Source organism: Ochotona princeps, chromosome 10 (assembly GCF_030435755.1).
Source record: "Ochotona princeps isolate mOchPri1 chromosome 10, mOchPri1.hap1, whole genome shotgun sequence".
NCBI lineage: Eukaryota > Metazoa > Chordata > Mammalia > Lagomorpha > Ochotonidae > Ochotona > Ochotona princeps.
The window spans coordinates 25,937,310-25,963,127 of record NC_080841.1 but is presented as its reverse complement, the minus strand read 5'-3'; the positions used below and the strand labels follow the sequence as shown (position 1 = coordinate 25,963,127).

The following is a 25,818-nucleotide window of genomic DNA, read 5'->3' as shown; positions in this document are numbered from 1 at the left end:
GGGAAGAAAGAGAAAGAAACAAAGAGGGAGAAAAAGTAAGAAAGAAAAGAAAGAGAGAGAGAAAGAAAGAAGGAAAGAAAGAAAAAGAAAGAGAGAGAGAGAAACAGTTCTCTTGTAGCTGATACTTCATGATCTGTCAGAGTGAATGATGGAACAAACATTTTCCCTCAACATGGTCCCGGATATTTCTAAAATAAATTAACCCATATTTTATCTGTTTCTACTGACACCACCATCATCATAATAAAAACTATTTCATGAAGGCTTTTTGGAAACTAATAGGCTAATTTCTTCAAAATGCAAACAGATTAGATTTAATTCACTGAACACAGCTTTAATTGGAAGGAAAATTTTGCAACTTCGTGTTCAGGTAAGCTATTTATGATCTTTGGAAACACATCTAATTGCCTGTTAGATGCAAAAAGTTTTACATGTCATATTGACGATTTTTTACTGTTCAAAATTCTTGGGTGAAGATCTCTAGCTCTTGACAGCACCTCCGGGCTAAGGCAAGCCCAGGAAAGCAGCAGCAGGGATCAAGTCATTGGGTTCCTGCCCTCCATGTTTGAGACCTGCATTGCAGTCTGCTCCTAGCTTGTTCTCTCAGACACAGCACAGGTATCTAGAGATTCAAGCAGTTCTGGTTCTCACTCTCACATACAATTTTGTAAATAGACTCGAGGCTTATACAGAAACCAACATTCTGCTTCCAATAAAGTACAACTGATTATATGCAAAATGCCTGTATTTGTATATTCATGTTATTTTCTAGACATAATAGTCATAGCTTCATTCAGATTTCTAAAAAGTCAGATGTTCAAAAGGTATAAAATGATTAACTTGATATTTGAACATCATTTCTGAAAACAGACCTGTCCTGATTCCACTGAAACTCTGTTTTGCGCTTTATATTTAAATATGGCTTCCTATATTAAAAAATATCTGACAATGGAACATGAAACAAAACGGCTTAAGGAAGAAAGGTGGTTGCTGGATTTATGATGCTATCTGGTGAGCCTGAATGGTGAATAAGCCCGGGTTCATGCACAAATAGAGTGCACTTACAATCCTGCATCCCTTTAACCATTTGCCATAAAGAAAGTGATTACAGTTATGTAAGGCATCACGTTCTTGGTTTCAACATAAGAGATGACTCTCTCCTATCCTCCCTTCTTTCCTCACTCCATGACACCTTGTCCATATATGTTCACAACTCTGCAAGTTCAACAGAACTAAGCCAGACTGTGGCAGTTGGGAGTCTGGGTATGGCTTCTCCCCTTATCGCCTCCCTTCCCCTCAAAAACAGGAAAAAGCAGCAGAAAATTTGGAAACAATGATCACACCTATCCCTCGACTCTTCTCACCCTGGTCAACTATGTAAACATCATCTAAAGTAAAATTTAAAATAAAAAAGTAGTATATATGAGTATATGACAAAAAAGTGAAGCAAGACGCTTAAGGTAAATTCTAATTTTTCCTCATTATTGCTGTGACAAACAGTATTTTATATTAGTGAGGTTAAAGATATGTGGACATACTTTCAGTCTGCTAACGACAATAGATTCACAGAAAGCACATTGACTGGACATAATAAAAGGACTATGTAACAATAACGAATATAGCAAGTACACAGGAATTATATTTATTTACCACAAGATACTGTATATATTATCTAAGACATAATTTTTATGTCAGGGTTGAATCTTCAAATACCAAACTTGTTAGTCAAGTATAACTTGGGAGCCACAGTTAGGGAAAGTTTTTGTAAGGAAAGAAGGGATAAAACTAGTATCTCCTTAGTTATCAGGCATAAGTGATTGGATAGGGATCTGGATAGAGAAGTTACCAGGGAACAAATGCCAAATGCTGTATTGGGTGTATTAAGTGGGAAATGTCTCTGGGGCAAGCAAAGCAAACAGTGAAAGCTGGTAAAACCACATTTTCCCTCTAATGTTGCTTTATAACAAAGTTATGAGATTAAAGGAAGAAGACAGGGAAAGCAAGGCATTTACACTACAGCAGACAAATGACAATGCTTTGTTAGATAGACAGCATAATAAGTGCCATCTAATTTTCTTTTTAGAATCCATTTATTCTTCAAAGCCCTAGATCATCATCAGGGGACCACATTTTCCAACTGAGGAATTACATAAGAGGAAAATTAGATTTTATTAAATATTCCAATTGTTGTGAGCAAACCTTTTGCAAATAGCTCTTGGAATAGATTTAATAATAAAGGAAGGTCAACATTTGTATCCTGCCAACCAACAGCATAAATCTTTTCACTGCTTTTATAAATGTAAAACATTTAATTGATATCCTCAATGTCAGCTGCTGCTCAAGCTATCAAATTATAACTTTTTAGTCCTCTCGCCATTCACATTTGATAACTTTTAACATGTGAGATTATAATTTTATATATAACAGGCTGAACTTAAAATAGTCACTTAAGAAACTCTAAAGTTAATGAGGAGTTTATACAGTTATCAGTCTGTCACTTGAATGACAAAATTTTTCTTCTTTTTTTTTTTAATTACATTGCATTATGTGACACAGATTCATAGGCTCTGGGATTCCCCCAACCCTTCTCCAACCCTCCCCCCATGGTGGATTACTCCACCTTGTTGCAGTATTACAGTTCAAATCCAGTCAAGATTCTTTCATTGCAAGCATATACCAAGCACAGAGTCCAGCATCTTATTGTCCAGATACATTCAACGGTTTCTTGGGGAGACCATCTCTGGTCTGAAGGCAGAGCTGGCAGAATATCATCCCAATCAATTAAAAACCCCAACATAACATCCACAACTATTTACAAATTATGGAATTAATTGACATGATATTGAGTAACCAGTATGTTAAAAAATGCAAGTTCTTAACTACATCCTGTGATTACTTCATTGACATTTCAATTTTAGTTTATATACAACCGGCGTTTATACACCTTAAAATGGCTATCGGGTACTATTCAGCTGTCTCGTGTCTATTTTCATTTTAGTATTCAGCAGTTTATAATGTTGAAGCATAATTTTGCTGAACTTGGCAGATTTTAGGAAAGTCTAAACTGGCTTATAACTCTAACAAAGTATTTGTCAACAGCTGAGGTGCAGAACAGTTTTAGGAGGGATGTGCAGAGAAATCTTCAATACCTTAGTGAGGAGTAACTAATTTTTGTGTCCTACCTAGTAAGGTTTAAGTGAGTCCACGCTGACCGTTTCCTGTCTGGTTCTAACCTTTCCTTGTTGTTCTCTCTCCATTCTAATTGTTTGGGTTTTTTGTTTGTTTGTTTGTTGGGAGGGGGCTCCAGAGCGACCCTGATGATCATTGCAAGAGAGGGTGGGGATCCAAAGTTGGAACTAAGTAAAGACGCGAGAAAGCTCCTCCCCAGAGTCCCAAAGGAAGTTGACTGTTCTTCTGTTTCTGCGGACTGCTCAGGGCTCCTGGCTGTTGTTCCAATGACCTTGGATCCTGTGAGGAAGGATTTGGGCTTCTTCCATCCCATGTGGTAGATCCAAACGGGATGGATGACCTCACAGTTCTCGGCCTCCAAAGTCACTCCAATTCCCTGTGGCCTCCTTGGCAGTTGGGATGTAGGAATGACAAAAATTTTAAAAAGCCTCAATCGTATGGAGCTTTCACAATGGCTCAACTGGCTAATCCTCCACCTCCAAGTGCAGGCATCCCAAATGGGCACCAGTTTGTGCTGCAGCTGCTCCACTTCCCATCCAGCTCTCTGCTTGTGGCTTGGGAAAGCAGCAGAGGAAGGCCCAAGTGTTTGGGACCTTGCATCCATATAAGAGAACGGGAAGAAATGATTGGTTTCTGGCTTCATATTGGAACAGCTCCACTGTTGTGGTCATTTAAGGTGTGAGCCAGCGGATGAAAGATCTTCATCATTCTTTCTCTCTGTAAAACTGAGAATATGGAATACTACTAAAAGCTTATGGGAAGACTACAGAATTATTGTTATCATCACATTCTCTGTGATTTTTAAAAAGAAAACAGCATCAATCTTAAAATCAGTCCAACAGCATGGCTTTTGTTGTTTGTGAAGATGACTATGAATATTTAGTTATACAATTCAGGGAACAAAGCCTCAGAGACAAAAATGATTGCTTTATGTAGAATTTAGAAAATTAGGTGTATTAACTTATGTACTATAACTGGAAACTTTTCACAATGGAACCATTTCTTTAAGCACATTTGCAAGCAAGAAGCTGGGTATGTGACTCAGATGAATGGAACTCTGAGTTGAGTAAATGTTTCGTTTAGTGCTAAGCACTCCTTGGTGCACACTATACAAGGTGACATGAGTGGCCAGGTAACACAAAATTAAAAGAAGTGCTGGATTTGTCTGTCATTTTTATGATCTGTGTCATTACTAGTTTCCTCTGTCTTTCTGTAAGTGGCAAAATATTAAAGACCAACATGGGGACTTAGTAAAAATAATTTTCAAAGATCTGCTTTTAATGATCTGACATAAAATCAAATGAAAGATAAAAAGTTATGAAATGGTATCTATAAATTTAAATCTGAACTGATAGTTTTCACAGTTTCTCCTTACACATTCAATGTTTGGCATATGAAAATGTCAATATTCAACTATCATAATTATTACAATGTAAACTTGCAGAAAATATAAATTTATATCAATAGAGACAAATTAATCTTAATCATCAGTTTTCTATATAGTTTATTTTAATATTCATTCATGAAAATAGAACTTATAATGGACATATTTTAAGGGGAACAAAAAGGTAGCATTAGACATTAAAATGACATGCAAATATATTATATATATTAAGTATATACATCTATAAATATGCATACATAGTCTATTTCTACATGCATACATATATACATATGTAGTGAGTATGGTATAAACGAACAGTCAATAATTTAAAAAATCTAGAAAAATCTCAAAGCAAGGAAAATGAAAGGAAATGAAAATTAAAAACGAAAGACTTTATTTAGTTGACTTTCTACTGTGTGGTAGAATATCATAGATGGAAAAATTTTTAAAGAAATCAATTTAGATCTCACAGTTTTGAGACTGGAAAGCTTAATATCAATATGCCAGCATCCGCAGAGTGAATCAGACAGCAAGAGCAAGAGAGTAGCACTTTACAAGAAAGTGACTCCTTTACATTCATAAAGCTGGAGCCCTCATGGCCTAGTCACTGTCATTTTCTAGAGGCCTCACCTGTTATCACTGTTAAAATGCCAACTAAATTTTCACATGTGCTTTGGACAGGGCATTTAGCTCACAGCACCAGTCATGGGAAAAATGAGTAAATAGTACTTGGAAAAATATGTAACTGACTCATCATTATAACAGAATACATTTCACATTCATGTATACCATCCTAAACATACCAGAATAAGCAAATTATTTCATATTTAGAAAGACTTTACAGGCATAATGTAAGCAAAACTGTTTACTTTCTCTTTTTTTTAAGATTTACTTATTTTTATTGGAAAGGTGGACATACAGAGAGGAGAGATAGACAGGAAGATCTTCTGTCCGATGATTTATTCCCCAAGCAACCGCAACGGCTGGAGCTGAGCCAATCTGAAGCCAAGAGCCTCCTCCAGGTCTTCCACCTGGGTGCAGGGTCCCAAGGCTTTGGGCCATCCTCGACTGCTTTCCCAGGCCACAAGCAGGAAGCTGGATGGGAATCAGGGCTGCTGGGGCTAGAACCGGCGCCCATATGGGATCCCGGAGCATGCAAGGCGAGGACCTCAACCACTGCGCCATCACGCCAGGCCCAAAACTGTTTACCTTCTAAAAGAATCTGGTAAAATGAGTAAGAAGTGCTATGGGTTGAGCAGATTTTTCTTCCCAAAATCCATGAAGCTATTTGAAACTCTGAGGTTTCAATATCAATGGTTGAGAAATGAAGGGTGGAGAATTAATCTAGTGATGGGCTGGGGCATGGGCTCTGAGCGTGTTCTTGCTCTGTCATTAATGGCTCACCACGCAATCATTCTTCCACACATGAAGTGATCAGGCACCACAAGCATGAGATACAGGGCAACCTTATCCTGTACCGTAAACTCTAACCCATAAGATGACATGAACCTGTTCTTTCCCAAGAAACTTCCCTGGGGTATAAAGTAAAACAGAATAACACTGTAATGGGAAAATTCCAAGCAGCGTAGTAAAAATGAAGAAATATATACCTGAACCAAGTGTTCCAGATACTATATAATTAGACATAACAGAAAAGGATAAACCCATGAAAAGAAAAGTAGAAAAAGATATAGATATGGAAATTTTTTAAGGGAAAGCAACCAATAAAATCCGAAAATATTGCTAACGTGTTGTTACCAAAGCAATGAAAGCTTTCAAACATGCCATTTTCACCCTTAAGCTTAGTGATGATAAAACAACATTCAGTGTTGAAGAGACTGCAAGGACAGCAAAATTCACACAAACTACTGGAAATATAAATCAGTTTAATTGTCAGGTCATGCGGAAAGATGAGTCAAAGTATTAAACATGTGCATATTCTTCAACCTGAAGTTTCTCAAAAGTGACATAAGTTAAATTTTATGTGGCCAATTGGTGTACAGGTTAGGACATTTGACAATTCTAGGCTGTAACATCCTCCACTCAGTTGTCACACTGAACAGCCATTACTGAAACTTGAAAATCACTCTTCGTACAGAACCACTACCTCGAGTCACTAGCAAGTTCCTTAGTAGGATCTTATTTATAAGGAAACACATCTGTGAGCAAAACCTGAGTAACAGAAGAGCTCCCTCAGCATTGTTTCCCGAATATAAAAACTTAGAAAGATTAATTTAAAAGTTAGTATGAAATTATACAAAATTGACTAAATAATGATAGCCACACAAGATAGCATATTTTTATGCTGAAGATCTTCCACCTTTCAGAAATTAGATTTTGTCATGTACCTGCAACTAATGCTCAGTATTTCTCCTGCTTGTAGCAAAAATTATTAAAATTATCATATACACTCATTATTTCCATCACCCATTCCATTCTTAGCTCCCTCCCATCTTAGTTTCCCATACAGTCATTGAATTAACTCCTTCTAAGAAACCCGCAACCTTCATTTTGCTAAATCTTTGGGGCTTTTCCAGTACTCATCTTATTTGACTTCATGGCATCATTTGGCATGGCTCATCACTCCTTGCTTCTTACTGTATTATCTTTCTTTGACTTCTTTGATAAGCATATTCTCTTGACTTCTTTCACATTTACCTATCTCCTTTGCAGGTTCATCCTCCTCCAAATGGCCGTTAAATATCGGCACTGCTCAAAATCCTTCATAGCTGTCCTGACTTTTTATTCTACATACATAATCCTAGCTATTTAATTTACTGTCATAGTTTCCCTTATTTGTGGACCAAATATGCTAAATTTTGTAATTGTAGTCAATACTATTATATTGACTAAGCAGTGAGCTTTCTGATATTCAGCCATTTATTTGACATCTCTAATTGTATAACAGAAAAGCCACCTCTAATTCCAACATAACCAAAACTGAACTCCAGATTTCTTCTCTATGAATATCCCTAATGCTATTCCTCTGATTCTTTCCCCAATCCAATCGAGTAGTATAATTATAACCTACTGTCTCTTGCAGAAAATCTACCCTGTCCAATTCATTTTCAAGTTTTGAATAATTTGTGAAGGGCATTTAGCCCAGCAGTTAAGACATCTATATCTCATAGTAGAATGCCTGGGTTTGATAGCTGGCTCTGCTTGCTGTCTTCAGTCTCTTGCCAAGGCAGGTTCTGCCAGCCAGCAGTCCCAAGATCAGCTAACTGAATTCTTACCACTTACTTGAGAGACCTGGATTTGTTCCTGGCATCATTCCCAGTTCTCACCACTGCAGGCATTTGGAGGAGTAAACCAGTGCACGAGAGATCTTTCTCTGTCTCTCTTTTTGTCTTACTGCCATTCAATTTAATGTGTTAAAAAATTAAATGGAAAATATTTGTATTCTTAATAGTTTCATACTTACTTCACAACTCTGAAGATCAACTGTCACTCTTGAACAAATTAGCATTAAATTTCATCTAGGCTATTCCTCCTATCTGGCCTCTTTTTCCTTTATTCTAACTCCTCTGAAACATGTTATCAATACTGCCCTCAGAGTGATCTTTCTCAATCAAACATTTCATCTTTCCAATCCTTGCTTAAATCTTTCAATCCATTAGAATGAAAACTGTAATACTTAGGATGGGTCAGAGGGTCTAGACATGTACTACAGCATACTTCCCAGCTTAATCTCCAGGCTCTTCATCAAACTCTCTCAACTACAGCCCTAATAATCTCATTTTTCTCTCTCTCCTCTCCCTCCTCTCTCTCTCTTTCTGTCCCTCCCAACTCTCCATACCTCCCCATTGCTCCCTTTTGAAGCTGAAAAGTTCATGCTTATTCACAATGGGAAGCCCAAGCTCTTTGAAGTCAGAGGTATTTATCAGATGTTGAATCTTCTTCTAGAAGCTCTCTACATCCTTCATGCACTCACCAAATACACATAGAATCATGCACACACGTGTATGTGTGCGCGTGCACACACACACACACACACACACACACACACACACACAGAGTCTTGTTTCTAATCACCATAGCTTCACAATTCAGCAGAAGCATCATTTCCTCTGGGGGTTTCTTCGGAGTCCCAGACAAGCCAGGGTTTTTTGTATATTGCCTCACAGATCAATGATCTCATTTTGGAGAACCCAGAATAGTGACTAATTTCATCTATTCCCACCATACCATAAGCACAAAAACTATTATTTGTTTTTAATCAAGGTACATAATTGACACCTAACATAATGTCTGAAACTTAGTAGGTGCTCAATGACCACGTGCTGAATGACTGGATTTGATTGTTGTTAACAGTTGGAACTAAAAAAAAAATGGAGGCTGGTTAAATTCAAATTTCATAGTAATATTTAGGCCCATAGAAAACACCTGCACAGAGCATAGACCTTCAGGATTACTTGGGAGAGTGAAGACAAATAAGAAATACAATAAAAACTCACTGTTTAAATTGTTTAAAGGCCAGTTACTGGAGAGCTTATTGCCCCAACTATGGAAAGAAGTGTTGACCCTGAGAAGATAACTTACAGGGGAACTTTTGACAAAGTTAAAAAAATCACATTGGAAATGAGAACTCTCAGAAGAAAACTTTTATAGGCAAACCATAAAAATCTCTGTCAAACTAAGATTTTTTTTTACCTCCACCATGATGTACAGCTGTGTACTTAGGGCTGCCTTCTTCCCTGGGTTATGTAAATCTTACAGACCTCAGAGTGAAAGGTTTACCATAGTCTCTTTAGCACTATATGCTTAGTAATAATCTGTCAGATATCTTTCCATTTCAGACCTTATTTCAGCCACAAAATAAAAACTTTTGTTTTCACTTGCTTATCATGCTTCTTAAAAGACTTTGTTCTAGCAGAATATTCATCACTCCAATTAAATACTGAAGTGTAAATGAAAGTCAGAGCTAATAGTTGGAAAATTTGGATATACTGGTGTTCATGTTATTTTCATTCACAAGTTAAAATTTAAATATAAAACTGCTGAAGCAATTTTAAAATACATAATTAAAAATTACTCAAAAGCTCACGATATGATCAGAAATAAGAGTGATATAAAGCCAACAGTGCAAGTTTATGTTTTGATATTACATCTTCAAATTATTCTACATGGCAGACATGATTTGAATAAACAATGCAATGTGTATATTTTCCAATTTTTCAAAATGCATAGTTGTTGAGAGTACATATATATACATAAATAAACATATGCAAATACAAGTATAGTTATTTAACACAATTTATAAAAAATTGTACTATCCCTACAGCCCACATTACTTTAGGAAAAGCAAGGGTGATTGAAATGGGTGAGGGTATGGCAAGAAATGGAAGAATCGGAGTCCCTGGCATTCTGGAAAGACAACAAGAGTGACAGAGCGCATTTAAACCAAATCTTTGACTATTTGGAGGCAATCCCCATAAGCAAAATATTTTCCCATAATTACACCTAATTATTTAATTGTTTACATTTACTAATGAAATGAAACCACACAAAACAAACAAATGTAAGGGGCTGGTTTTCAGTAAATGCATAATCATCAATCAACTGTACTAAAAGATTTTTAAAATTATAGAAAGCCGGTTTGTTTAAATAGAAAGGCATATTTTATCCTAATCAATGCATAAAAGTAAAATTATCCATAACTGAAGCATGTTTCTCTGCTGTACAGTTCAGCTGTAATGATCCCACACACTGCACTTGCACATCAATTATGATAATCATAATCACGGTCGTTAAGCTGAATGTTCATTATTATCAGGATGCTGGTGACAGCAGATTCAATCACCGGGTGCAATGGGCAAGCAGTCACAGTCCCACCCAAGTTTCTGCAGACAACGATGTGCCACATTAAATCTATGATGTGTTCCACATCCCACTCCATTCCAAAAGCTGTAGACAGTAAAGGTCAACTTTATGTTCTGTGCAATATGCTTAGGTTCTCTAAATTAATTCTTTGGAGTACTGGATATTTTTATGCTTTGTAGCTTATAAAATTCTGTTTAGGATCAAAATGCACATGAAAATAACAAAAACTGCTCTACAGCTGTAATTCACCCATAATATGGCAGAGGATGAAAGACTTTACAAACAGGAATCATCTTAAGAGTTTTCCTGGATTTTGCCATCAGGAAAGATGAAGTGGTTCCATTGAAATCAATTGTCTAAAATGCACACGGATATTATCTCAATTCAGATAAAAGCCTCTATCAGTTCTGCCGCAGTAAATATGAACATTTGTGAGTGTTTTGACAACCAAAAGAATGCTTTCAGTACACCGAATTTTTTATTGCTAAACTCTTTTTAGATCTATCAAAATAGATGAAAATAATGGTGACTGGCTAATATACTCCAACTTAATTTCACATCCATTTTAAAAATTGAGATCAGCACAACAAAGTATTTATGAATTCAAAGTATTTACCTGGACATAAAATAATTAATCAATACAGATGGAAACTTAGATTCTAACAATTTAATTTGGGGGAGTTTATGAATAGATCAAACAAGCAAATCATATGAATATAAATATTTAATTGATTTCATTTCTCAGTAAATTATACACTACTTTATGCTATTTTGTTATTGATTTTCATACTTCCAGTGAAAACAATATTATTTGTTCTGTTTCCTGACTTTGTGGTTTCTTTGCACAGCGCTCTTCCGATCGATGCATTAAAATTAGAACAAAAAATTATATTTATGTATCAATTTGCTTGTTGAAATATGATCAGAGTACATATTGAGTTAACATTTGATTTTCTACCAATCGATATTCAATGCAACTGCCTAGCAAACCATTTAAACACTATAATTCTCATGTTTAAAAATGATGGGAAAAGGTTTTCCATATAAACAATATTAAAATCTGATGGAAAGGTTAGACTATCGGAGCCAGAAATACTTAAATGAGCTGGTTCTTAACAGAAATCAGTCCACTATATTCCACTAAATCTTACACTCAGTTAAGTATGTATAAATTTCCTATTATCCCATAGACATAATTTCATGTTTGCCCTTTCTTTCTTCCAAATTTTGCATCTAATTACTTCAGCCTACTCCACAAGACTCTCTTTAATGCAATAATAGTAAATAATGACTGGTCTCTAGGATCCAGAATCTGAAAAACACCTTTTGGGGGACAGGCATTTGGCACAGTGGCTAAGAAGCTGGCAAAGACACCTGCGTTTAGTGCATCTCGCTGACCCCAGAAGGCCTTGGAGATGTCTCCAGTGATTGGTTCTTGATATCCAGATGAGAGACCTGGATTGAGTTTTGATTTAACAGGTCTGACCCCAGCCCAGGTCGAGACTCATGGACATTTAGGGAGTAAACCAGTGGATAGGAGCTCTTTCTCTGTTGCTCAAAGAAATAAAAAGTTCATTTGTTAAGTCATTTGAAAAACATAAAACTATTAAAGAAAAATACACCTCCTTTTATTAACTTGTTGGGTGTATAAATCTCATCCAAGTCATTTAAAAATGAATAAAAAAAAATGGGCTCGGCAGCGTGACCTAGTGGCTAAGGTCCTCGCCTTGATCCCATATGGCTGCTGGTTCTAATCCCGGCAGCTCCACTTCCTCTCTGTCTCTCCTCCTCTCAGTATGTCTGACTTTGTAATAAAAATAAAATAAATCTTAAAAAAAAACAAATAAAAAATAAAATATTTAAAAATAATTCCCATATTTTATCAATAAACCAATGGCAACCTTTTTACTATGTAGACTACACCAGGATACATTATTTAATAAAGGTATATGAAGAGATAAGGAGGAAGATGGGGAGAAATAAGAAAACAAGGCAGGAAATGAAGAAGGAAAAAAAGCCATAGAGATTACGAAGAAGGAAGGAATGCAAATTAACATTCAATATTATGCTACAGTTTTTATTGAGGAGGAGCACGAACTTGTGGTTAATTTTCTTAAGTATATAAGCATCCTAAAACTATAAAGACACACATAATGGTTACTCCACAATTTAAAAAAGTAGACAATTTTTCTTGTCAGAAAGTATCCAGGGGTGGCGAGGTAGCTCAATAGGTTAAGCACAGCATATGGTGCCAGTATCCCATGTGAGTCCCAGTTTAACACCTAGCTGCTCCACTTCAAATCCAGATTCCTGCTAATGTGCCTGAGAGTAGTGGAAGATGGCGAAAGTCCCTGGGCCCCTGCCACCCACATGTGACATCCAGAAGAAACTCCTGGCTCCTGACTTCAACCTGGCCCAGCACTGGTCATCGTGGCCCTTGGGGAAATAACCAGCAGATATAAGAAAGATCTTGCTGTTTCTCTTTTTCAAATAAAAAAAAAATCCTTTAAAAAAAAGGGGGCGGGGGAGACTGTAATATCTATGTTTCCATAAAGTTGTTCATTTCATTTAGTTAAATGAATATCTTCTGAATGTGTCAGAGTATACAAAATGAGTCTATTACAAGGAACTACAAAGAAGCACTGTATCATTATAGCAAATAGACATTTTGCACAAGACATTTCTAGTTCTGAAGTAGGTTAATTTGATAATTCATTTCTATTTTAAATAAATGAACATTTTCTAGAATCCAATAGAATGATGAGAGTGCACAAAAGCCAAAGCTGTTTATCCCAAATATAGAATGACATACAGTGCATTATGCATATTCCAAGTATGAAATTAAATATCTAAAAATTATATTCAGAATTTTTCAAATATATGTATCCATTTATTTATTTATATTATTATTCCATTTTTACACACAGGGCTTCAGTTATGGCCCTGTTTCCAATCCAGCTTTCTACTAAAGTGTATCCTGAAAAAGAGCAGATGTTAATTCATGAGTTTGGGTCCTTGCAATGCATATGGGAAATCAGGATTAAATCACAGGCTCCTGGCTTTGTTCTGGCACTGGGAGGCAGTTGAGCAGTGAACAGCAGATAGATTTCTCACTATCTCTAGCTAAGATAGATTTCTGCCTTTTAAATAAAATAAAAATAAATAAGTAAAAATATTTTATATGCTTTCTATAAAATAACAGAATTCAGTGAGTCACAGTATTTAAATTTGGGACAAAATAACAGTACAATTGTGATAATAGCACTTTTTGGAAAAATAAGTTGTCTCAGGAATGTCCTTAGATCATAATACGGTTTTCCTTTATATTGCTTAAATATTTAATTTTCCTATTTATAGCTCAAAGGTAAATGTGTTTATACACACATATATGGATGCTTGTTAAAAGCTCCATGCCATACTGCAGATGTAACTAGCACAAGGGAGGAACTGAAAACTGTGCCCTCCCCGCCCCCATTCATACGGTGAGTTCTAATCCGTATTTTGACTATACCACTGATAGGGCCTTTCAGGGACAACATTAACTGAGGTTATATAATAACCTTATTATATTACAGATGGTGCATTTTGGGATTAACACTAAATGATATAATACAATATCCTGTAAGCGATATGTTTTGAACCAGAACAGCAACACTCTGCAAAAAGGAACCTAATTATATACCATGATAGAAACAGTATCTTGCCTACTTTATTATTCCAAGTGCCTGGAAAAAGTTTTTGAGTAACATCAGGAGAGTAAAGACATAATGAGTGCAATCGGGAACTTGACAGTTATATCAACAGGAACCTGCTGCAGTATTGCAATAGCAGTGGCAAGAGTGCCAATTTGAACTAAAGGAAACACAAAAAGTACGGCAACATGAAACTGTAGATGGGACTTCTTAGATTCCATGGCATGGCCCACTATTCTTCAAGGAAATGGAAGGGTGACCCTGTTTGCAAATATCTGCATGTTAACTTATGCTGCACAGCATTTCATCTATGTTGTCACACAGCAACTTCTCATCCAATCTATTTACATAAACATCTAACAATACAATTCTCTGAGAAAAAAATGCTGAAATTTCTATTGACAATAGATCAGTTGTGCTATCTTTACACAAAACAGCTGCAAAATAATTTTTAAATTTTTTAATATGCAAAAGTATTTGATGAATATGTAAAGTAATTCTCACATAAAAAAAGACTAATGCAAAAAACTGGAGAGATGCTTGAACAGTCACTACACAGATAAGGATGCTCATATGGTCAATAACATACTTTGAATTTAATGCATAAATCACAAGCTTAATGCTCTTCTAAATGGAGAGTTCTACAAGTAAAAAGAGGAATGACCACTGTCCTATAGATATAAAAACAAGTTTTACAACAGTCAAGTCACAAGATGTCAATTTTTCTCATGTACATTAAGTGCATATGTGTGTGTGAGAGAATATGTGTCACATATGTACAACTACCACATACCAAAAAATAAAACAGGTTAGTAGTACTTTTGGATCTGACTTATTTTACAAATATAAGTCTTTAATTGCATTTATTTTGTAAAGGTCTTCATTGTAATTAGCCTTTCAAAAACCGAGTAATTTTGAAATCTTTCATGAACTCACCTTATTACAGATCCATTTCTTAGGATTTTCTGTTCGGAAATGTTGTGCTCCCCAGGACTCAGGGCCATACTTGCTGGATGCGTGCATTGATGGAATGTATTTTTCATTTTTATGGTAAGAAGAAAATGGTAAAAACCTGAAAGAACATTTTAGTTGATATGGTTAATTTCATTTCTGAAAGTATTTCATTTCTAGATGTAGTTCATTTTAACAAAATAAATTTTAACAAGTAGTTATTTTATTTAACTTTATTTATTTATTTAAAATTATTTAATTTACTTAAAATTAAACCACACAACGCTAAATAAAATGCAGAAAATAACGGATGGTTTAAAGCCAGAATACCTGAAATATATTTTACCTACTCTGACACTGCCTCTGAGTATCAGTAACTTCTATAAATTCTTATTATCCTATCCTGAAAATTGAAATACTGAATTTTTTTCACAGAATTTCATCTCAAATATATTACAAATATAAATGTTAAAAATACACTTATGAATTAAAGATATCAAAAAAACTCAAAGTTTACCATGCCAGGAAGAATGATTAATTATGAAACAGGATGGCAAAATAAAGAAGAGTAAGTTAGGCAATTCAGACTTTGAAAAAATAAAGTTGAGGTTCAACAAACATTTACTAAGCATTATAATATGCCAAAATTGTCATATATATCATCTAATTTAATTAAGTGAAGCAAGATTTTTTTTTAAAAAAATACTATTTATTTATTTGAAAGAGTTACAGAGAGAGGAGTAGACAGAGATGGATTTTCCATCTGCTGGTTCACTTCCAAGACGCCTGTAAATGGCCAATCTAGTCCAGGCCAAAGTTGGGTCTCCCATGTGGGTGGCAGAGGACCAAACATCTGAGCCATCTTCCGCAGCATTTCCCAAGTCATTAACAGGGAGGTGGATTCCTGTTCTTATAGCAGAAGCTTAGCACATGCTCAAAAGATTATACTAATAAGATGCTAGTCTCTGAGCAGACTGTTACATCTGTCTTTAACACGACAAAGATAAACCTTTGTAGTTTTATCAGGGACACAGTTGTGGAAGGGAAGTATCATCCCAGAATCTTTATTAACAGTTCTATCTCAAATAAGAGTGTGTATTAACAGCTGTGTAACAACCAAACAGAGCAAGTTATTTAATATAAGTAAAGAAAGAATAGAAATAAAACCTTATAATTAATTAAGGCAAAGAAATTTATATTCTGTTCTGCAAATGTAATTTGAAGACAGTATGATTTAAACATTTGGAAAGGGTTAATAAAGGAATTAAAACAAATCACAGACAAACCAAATCAATTTAACCTAACGAATAAGATACAAGAGAATTTCATGTTTTAAAGTGTACCCATTCAAAAATTACTCTTAGACTCTAATATGCTAATCATTATTAAAAAATTAAATAACAGTAAATCTTAACATCTTGATAGCTGGGTTATTACAAATTCATGCCCGGTCTCATTTTCAGGTGAGTCACTTCATATTAGTCACAGGCTTTTTAATGATAAAACACTTTGAAAGAACATGTAATTGAAATGCAAAAGTAATTTTCAGTTATATTTGAAATGAGATATATTTAATATTTTTATATGTATGATAAAAATAAAGTTAGTTCTCATGAAAAAAAAAAAAGCAACACAGCCAACTGCCCGGTCTTACAAAAGAAGAGCCAGGGCCCGGCGGCATGGCCTAGCAGCTAAAGTCCTCGCCTTGAACGCCCTGGGATCCCATATGGGCGCCGGTTCTAATCCCGGCAGCTCCACTTCCCATCCAGCTCCCTGCTTGTGGCCTGGGAAAGCAGTTGAGGACGGCCCAATGCATTGGGACACTGCACCCGCGTGGGAGACCCGGAAGGGGTTCCAGGTTCCCGGCTTCGGATCAGCGCGCACCGGCCCGTTGCGGCTCACTTGGGGAGTGAATCATCGGACGGAAGATCTTCCTCTCTGTCTCTCCTCCTCTGTGTATATCTGGCTGTAATAAAATGAATAAATCTTAAAAAAAAAAAAAGAAAGCCCTGGGATCCCATATGGACGCCGGTTCTAATCCCGGCAGCTCCACTTCCCATCCAGCTCCCTGCTTGTGGCCTGGGAAAGCAGTCGAGGACAGCACAGTGCATTGGCACACTGCACCTGTGTGGGAGACCTGCAAGAGGTTCCTGGTTCCCGTCTTCGGATCGGCGCGCACTGGCCCGTTGTGGCTCACTTGGGGAGTGAATCATCAGATGGAAGATCTTCCTCTCTGTCTCTCCTACTCTCTGTATATCTGACTTTGTAATAAAAATAAATCTTAAAAAAAAAAAAAAAAAAGAAGAGAGCCATACAACGCTAAATATTTGTTCTTCCTAATACAGACTAGTCTGAGAAAAAGGTAAGCAAATAAATAACAGCTCTTTACTGTATGCATCAACCATTTAAATTTCCAGGTATACCTAACATATAGCTCATTAATACTAACAGAAATATTTCCAAACATGGTATGCTCCAATGTTTAGATCAGTAAACATTTTGTTGAAGAGATGTTAATAAAGTGAGAAGCAAATTAGGATAAGAATTCTACAAATATCCTTTATGGATGAACATAGTCTTCATGGAGGTTTCAAAAATGCTTAATACATAAAGTATTTTGTGCTTAGGGTAGAATTCACAATGTAAAATGCATGGACCTTTTCAGCAGCAATATTGACAGTATAAGGCTCAGCCCCATGGTAGAGACAAAGCAAAACAGTTAAGTGTAAAGAATGCAGGTGTCAAAAAAGGGGAAAAAAGGAATATTAGTGAATTAGATGTAAGAATATAAGTGAACTGGATGAAGAGTAGGGGGTTGGCATTGTGATGGAGCGGGAAAAGCAACTGGCTGTGACACAAGCATTGCATATAGCCGCTGACTGGCATTCTGCATCTGAACCAGCTCCCTGATAACAGCCTGGTTTTAAGATGATGACCCAGGTGTGTTTCCCACGTGGGAAACTCAGAGGCAGCTCCTTGCTCTTGGGTTTGGCTTGGCTTACTCCTGTCCATTGCAACCATCTTGGGAATGAACCAGTGAATGAAAAATCTCTCTCTGTCTCTCCCTTTCTCTTTGTGACTCTCTCAAATAAATAAACAAATATATATATATTTTTAAAAGTATTGGAAATTGGGGTAGCAGGTTAAGCTGCAGTTTGTTACACCAGCATTCCATATTGGTGTGTTGATTACAGCCTTGGTTGCTCTGCTTATAATTCAGCTAACTTCTAATGGGCCTGGAAAGCTAAGGCTAGAACTAGATAAGGACCAGAGAAAGCTCCTCTCCTGAGTCCAAAAGATTGACAACCCTTTCATCTCTGAGTACCACCCAGGGCTCCTGGCTGTAGTTCCATTGTCACCAGACCCTATGAGAGGGTTTGGGGCCGCTACCATCCGGTGTGGAGAATCCAATAGGAAATGAGTGACCTCAGAGTTCTCAGCCTCCAAGGGCATTCATATTCCCTGTGATCTCCTAGGCAGTCAGATACGGTTCTCAGTGTCCATACTGACAATCCTCGACGAAGTATGCATCACTTCTGTGGCAAAAGCACTTGGGAGGCCTCTGGGAATCTCCGGGACTAGGATACAGACTTCCTTTTATCCTCCTGTTCCACCCTGAGATCCCCTCCTGCTCTGTACACTCAACCTCCTTTTAAGAGGATGTCAGGGTTGTTCTTGGATCCCACCACACATTTCTATGGCTTTTCTAATGTCTAAGGTGGCTAATAATTTGTTATCTATAAAAAGTTGCACTTATAGTCTAATTACCTTTCAATTAATTTAATTTTTAGAAAACTGTTATCGCAGTGCAACACACTGGAGGTACCTAGAGCTCACAAGCTACTCGCTTAAAACCTCAATAGAATTTATAAGTACTAACTCTCTCAATGATTCTATTGTCCTGATAGATCATTATGTATCAAATTACTGAGAAGCTTGTTATAAAATCATCCACTCACCATTATTCTCATGAAATTGTGAATGTACCAAAGATTCATTCTCTCTCTCTTTCTCTCATTCTCTCTAGATAAATGCTGACAGACACTGATTCCAAGCAGTATTTTAAAATTTAGTAATAAAATAAAATCTGCAGTGAGCATTTAACTCAATGATAACATTCTTCTCCCATTTGGGTTCAATTTTTGGCTCACAAATGGGCTAAACAAATTCTACATGCCTCATATTAACTAGAAAACAACTAACAAACTTTTGCTAGGCATGGAAAGTATATTCAAAAGTTTATAGAAAATGTTGTTCTAAAATCCACTTTTCCCTAAATGTTTTGGAGTATCACTGTGTGCTGGTTAGGCACTATATGACAAAGTAAACTAAACTGACTACACTAACTTTTTATGATGTGTCTGATTGTACACACTAAAAATTTACATAATATTCTCTGGTATATCACATTAAAAGCATTCCAAATTATCAAGACACATGGATGTTACAAATCTTCAACTTCTTTAGAATTTGGACTTGCAAAAAACAGAACTCTGGGCTTGGCAGCGTGGCCTAGTGGCTAAGGTCCTCGCCTTGATCCCATATGGCCGCTGGTTCTAATCCCGGCAGCTCCACTTCCTCTCTATCTCTCCTCCTCTCAGTATATCTGACTTTGTAATAAAAATAAAATAAATCTTTAAAAAAAAAAACAGAACTCTGTTACTCTATGTTGATTCATTCAAAACACATTTTCCTCATAAAAATAGTACCCAAAAAGAGCACAGTTCTTACTCCATAACCAAAGTAATAAAGACTCTTTTGTAGACAAATTCTAGAATTTCTTAATTACACACAGGCTAATTATCTATATCCCCAATGTTATAAAGTACCAGAACTTCATTAGAAAAATTAAGCTGGAAAAAAAATGAAGGCAGCACTTTGTAAATTTCAACTGAAAATTAGCTGGGAGAGGCAGAGGAATACTGGATCAAAAGAGGGTAATCATGCTTAACTGTGCCCTAGAGCAGCCACATGTATAATACGATTTGCACAGTAACTACCTCTCCTATTACTGCTTGTTTGGAGTAGTCTGTGTTAATGGGGTTAGCTAATTTAGTATTTTAACTTAAAAAGACTCTGCAGATTAATAAATGTTGCACACTGTGATAGCAATTAAAATAAATGGAACAATTACAAATAAAATTTGAATTGTTATGAAAACATCGGAAAAGATATGATAATCCCTATTTATCATAATACAGTAACAGTTCAGAAGATATGTAAATTTGGGGGTCTAAAGTGTTTGAAAAAAATTATACAAGTCCAAAAGTTTTGAGATGTTCAATTTCTCTTCACTATTGTTTACTAATAAGTATAACCCAATCTCACAGAAACATACCATATATCTTTAACGCTTCCCTTTAAAACTACTGTATAAATCTAACTTTCTAGTCTTTATCATGTTTTTCCTATAGTAATAACTATGAAATGATACTGGTACTTACTTAGAAACAGTATTTAAAAAGTCTAACAGAGAGGAATCTCACATTTATCAGGGCTTTTATATAGGGTAAGGAACAATTTTGAGGGAAATGAAACAGGTATTTTCCATTTATTAAAGGGACTGGGAGAATTCAAGAAACAGTTACTAACTTTGTTTTGCTACATTTATAGGGTATTTCCCATTCATCTACCCTGAATGTCTGCTATAAAATAACACCCATTTTCCCCAAAGATATAGACAGCTATTGAGTTGTCTATACTCAGGTTTTTTTTTCTTTTAGGCACTTTTTATTTTCCAAAAAAATTGTCGTTAATATATAAACATCTCATTCTCTCAAAAAATTCTACGACTATACTGCTGTTTGCTCCATAGGAAATAACCACAACACAAAAATAAGAGGGAAAAGAAGCAAAACAGCAACCGATTTATACTTTTCATACAGGTATGTTTCCACGTATAAACATTTTGAAGCCTCTTATAAAACTATTTATACCATTTGTTGTCTATTTACACATTAAGAGCAACTCTGGTAACAAATAAAACTATAATTTATCAGGTCATGAAAATTATTTTCTAAAAAATGTACTGTATTACGACAAAATAAATAAAGATAAATAAATATTTACTGTATGTTTTCCTTTGCTGCTACGATGAATTACCACAAATTTGGTATTGTAAGTCATATGCATCTATTATCTAACAGTTCTTGAGGTCGTAAATGGAAAATGTATTTCAGTGGGTAAAATTAGGACATTAGTGGTGTGGCATTCCTTGTGGAAGCTCTGGAGGAAAATCTATTTCCTTGTCTTTTCCAGTTTTTGGAAGCTTCCTATATTCCTTGAGACCTTCACTCTGCAAAGGTGGAAAAGCTAACAAACCTGGAACGGTGAGTTGAGCCTTTCTCACGTAACATCATTCTGACGTCCTTTCATTTAGACAAGCCTGTTCCTGTCTTCTGGGTTCACTTTTGAGGACTTCTGTGATTACACAGGTCCTATCCAGGTAACATAGTTTCATTATCAACAAATCCTCTAGTAGTCACTTCTGCAAAAGCATTTTTACCACATAAGGCAGCATCTTCACAAGTTTCTGGGAGCAGGACTAAAGGACTTTTGGGGGATTTTTTTCCTGCTAGTATAACTGATGACATTGGTTTCTATTGAGATAAACTAAACTATTCTACTTTGGATAAAATTATAGTCAAGACAATCTCCTGATTTTAAAAAGTTGTTTCACATGGTAGAAAGTAAAGTAGCCCCCCTGGATTAGTCTGCTTTTCATTTACTTAAATCACTGAGGAGCATCACAGGAATGAAAAAGATTCTTCATTTTTAGTTTGGAGATGCATAGTTACAGACCAGGGAGCCCCATTCATTCATCTGGAGGCTGGTTACAGCGCAGTGTGTATGGACAGAGGATCACATGGTAAGTCAGAAATCACGGAGACCCGGGCTTACAATGGAGACATCCTCAGCTCATAAACCAGCCATGTCCTGAGAATAATCTTCTACAGGCACATCCCCAATGACCTACGGACCAATCCCTAGGAACTCTTAGATGCCAAAACCAGATAAACCATTACTAATCTACCACTTTGCCTTAAGATTTAGGGGTTTAAACATCTGCATGAGCTTGGAGATTCAAGCTCCATAACACCTTTTTCTTATACGCAATTCCATTTTCTGTATTTTCAGGTACTTCCAGTAAACTGCACTGGTCTGAAATCACTAATGGCAAAATTGCAGAAACCAGATTAAGCGCTCTGCATGACAAGAAAAAACCTGCCATGAATTCAGTATAGGCACAACTCGCACTTTTTAATTCTATTGCAAAGGATGCTCTGCACTAAAAAATCATGCATTTCAGTGCCAGGAGTACACATTCCCCTAGTTTCTATCATATAATCATTGTCTGCAAAGATATGAAACCTAAAGTTCCACATTACTTCTGTTATAGAATACATGATTACCAGGAACCAGAAAAAATCAAAATGTTTTCAGGAGCAATCACAAATTGTCAGTGTTTTGAGTTTTTTGGTAATAATGTAATCATCTTATGTATGTTGCTAGGGCAAATTGCTTAGCTTAGTTGGTAAAATACAACAGCTTCATAAATCAGAAATTCCTTTAACATTTCTTGTTTCCAGTGGGCTGATAATCCTAGAAATTCTTTACATTTCAGAAGGCGTTACAGTACTGGGTCACCAGCAGCACTTAGAAATTGAAGTCATTTACAAGTATTTTTACACAAACCAAGAGCTAAACAGCTTTCCCTAGAAATAACATTGATAGCTGATCTTTCTACACTTATCATGGAAAATACTAGGAAAAGATGTCTCGGTATCTTTGATATGCAATGATTTCTACTGGAGTAGCAAGGAGATGCTCAATAATCATCTTAATTTTTTGTTTGGTTAATCAATTTTATTATTTCATAAACCCTGGAATTTCTAAAAATAGAAAAATAAAACTGAGTAATATAACAATTTATATATTTTTCACTGAAAAGTATATTTTGCTTGTCCAAGTCTTCAAGAAGCATCAGTCTTCGAAAATTTCGGTGATAAAGCTAATCTACTTCCCCAAATGTTATTGTAAAAATTCTTTCCATTTTTAATTCATCATATCAATCATTATTAAACTCAATCATTCACTGAAGGAATGTGCTAAACACACTACATCTAATTATTTTATTCCAAGTAATATCTATAAAAACATTTATAAAACTTACTTGCAATTCTTGCTAATTCTATCTTTGATGTCTGTGTGAAGGTTTTTATTTTCCCAGGATCATTAAGAAGTATATGATTAAAATAACACACAGTACTATATTTTCTGACTGATTAAAATACTGAAATTTAATCTATCACTGTGATAGACAAAATTTCTGTTTCCCTATGTAACAAATACACTTTTCAATGTACTGTGTAATCATTAGAATGTGAATTACACATATTACCTACAACACACTATGTAAAAACAATAAATAATAATTCAGTATATCATTATACAATAATTTCTAGTATATCTTATAAATTATTTCATTAAAACAATTGGTTTACTATATTGTAGTAATAACATTATAATTCAGTACATAAATAATATTAAGGAATTATAAAACATATTACAATGGTAATTATAAGAGACATTACAGGATAATAATAATGATTATAGTAAAGCTATTCTACATGTGAAATTGTCTATTTATAAATTATATATGGCTCTAGAAATGGCAATGTGCCTTGAGAGAGGAAGTACCTTGAAGAAAGATGTATGAATTGAGACCGAAATAAATGATGCTAACAAAATAATTTAAAACTCCATGTGTTATTTAATCATCCTTTGTATCCTTTTCAGTAATCTTCATCAGTTGCGAAGAAACCAACATTTTGCATGTGTGTGGTTCACCAAAACTATAACAGTATTTCTAGGCATCCAAATGAACTTTAGTTTCTGTTAGGAAAATTGTGTCTCATTGGATCTGATTTTAGAAGCATCATAAATACATCATCTTCAGAGTAGATAGTAGTCATTTATCCCCCTTAAAGTGTACTTCATCAATTTTCTTTCCCTTGCAGTAGCACATACACTGTTTTGTCATCAACACTGTCCTCTTGTAAAATATTTGCAGGCTGAAAACTGATGAATTCTCAATCAGTCAAGAGTAGATTAACTTTTTCTGGCAAACGAATCTCTGCATTATTAGGAAGTGGAAAATTTAAAACAAACGTGGCACAGTTACATTATTTTTGGCCAAAACTCACATTCTGTCATTCACATTTCGCAGCCATTCCTTTCTTTTGAGTTCCTCTCTGGCCAGCCTTAACTGATCGATTGGTTCGGCTACACGTAATGTCGGCTCCAAAGGCTTGTAACGCTGTTCTAACACTTCATTGATATTTCGAAAGGGACCCTGGCAACACAGCAGGAGGTACATATTTTACAATGGAAGATTTTTTAAAAAACATATCATTGATGGTCAATGCTAGTGAAGATGTACAAAGAATAGCATGTATACTAACTTACACTTGTTTTGTTAAAGGCTTATTGTGTATTTGAAAGAGTAATAGGGAAAGGCAGAGACAGAGACATCTTCTATTGCACTGGTTCACTTCACAAAAGATGACCATGGCAGGGGTGTAGTGACTGGGAAAGGAAGAAGCCAGGAGCGTGGCACTTCATCTAGGTGTCCCATGTGAGTAGCTGAAGCCTAATCACTTGTGCCATTTTTGGCTGATTTTCCCAAGCACATCAGCAGAGAGTTAGACGGGAAGTGCAGCAGCCAGGACATAAACAGGGACCACACGGTTCCTGCAGCTTCATTGAAAATCCAGTTCTCTGCAGGAGGAAAAGCAGTGAAACAAAGTTCTTGTGCCACGGCCACTCATGTGGGAGACCTTAACGGAGTTCCATGCTCCTGGCTTCAACCTGGCCCAGTACTAACCTCTTCATTGCGTTTTGGGGAGTAAACCAAAGAATGAATGCCTCTCTCTGTCTCTCCCCTTGTCCCTCTCTGTAACTTTGTCTTTTAAATAAGTAAATAAATCTTTAAAAATTTAAGCAAAATTTCTTCCACTTTCATAAAAAAGGGTTCAATGATATAACTGGTAAAACTGTGGATATAGATTGCTCTGCTTTTGAACTTTAAAAAGTACATTTATTCTAACTTAATGATTAATTAAATTAAGTGATAGAAATAATTAAGATATTCAACAATTCTCTCCCTTTTTAAGTAAAAAAAAAAATGACAAAGCTCCTAAACAGTTTCCCAAGAGACCTATACATACAAACAAAACAGGTGGCTTTTTTCACTATAAGTTTTTGAATCAATGCCGAATTATATATTCGTTACTTATTTCAAGAATTCATTACTTAAAAATGTAAATTCTACATTTCATCTTGTCTGATATTAGTAGTAATTTTCTATTGATACAAATATATAGCAGAATAAAGGCCACAGCTGCCCTGTGCCACGACTTATAACATATCCTACCTTTAAAGTACTCAGACAACAGCACTTAAAAACATTCATGGAATATGAAATTAAAAATCAAGTTTACTTCATTGAAAAAAAAAATGTGAAGCCCATGCATGGCTGTTTTCACAGCATTCATTGTCCGTGAATGTTTTGAAGACTCCCTAAATACAAGAATTTAATTTTTTTGCACCAGCACTAGCATGCTTTATTCTATCTTTCACAATCTTCGAAAAATACTCTTGTATAGGATAGTTATTGGAATCTACTGTTTTTCCAATTAATACATTAAACAGCACAATACAAATCAAGTACTTCAAGACTTTGCTGTGCCACTAATTAGCTGTCACTTTCTATTTTCA

At 35.6% G+C, this 25,818-nt stretch overlaps 1 protein-coding gene across 2 annotated transcripts in view; it reads right to left on the bottom strand.

Annotated features, from left to right (window-relative positions):
• Nucleotides 1-25,818, bottom strand: part of SPATA17 (spermatogenesis associated 17) — a 149,363-nt gene that overhangs the window by 23,123 nt on the left and 100,422 nt on the right. For both annotated transcript variants that reach the window (XM_058669739.1, XM_058669740.1), the window contains 2 exons: nucleotides 24,246-24,394; nucleotides 15,025-15,160 (listed from right to left, as the gene is read on the bottom strand). In XM_058669739.1, coding sequence (XP_058525722.1) covers nucleotides 15,025-15,160; nucleotides 24,246-24,394 — 285 coding nt within the window. The remainder of the gene's footprint in view (nucleotides 1-15,024; nucleotides 15,161-24,245; nucleotides 24,395-25,818) is intronic.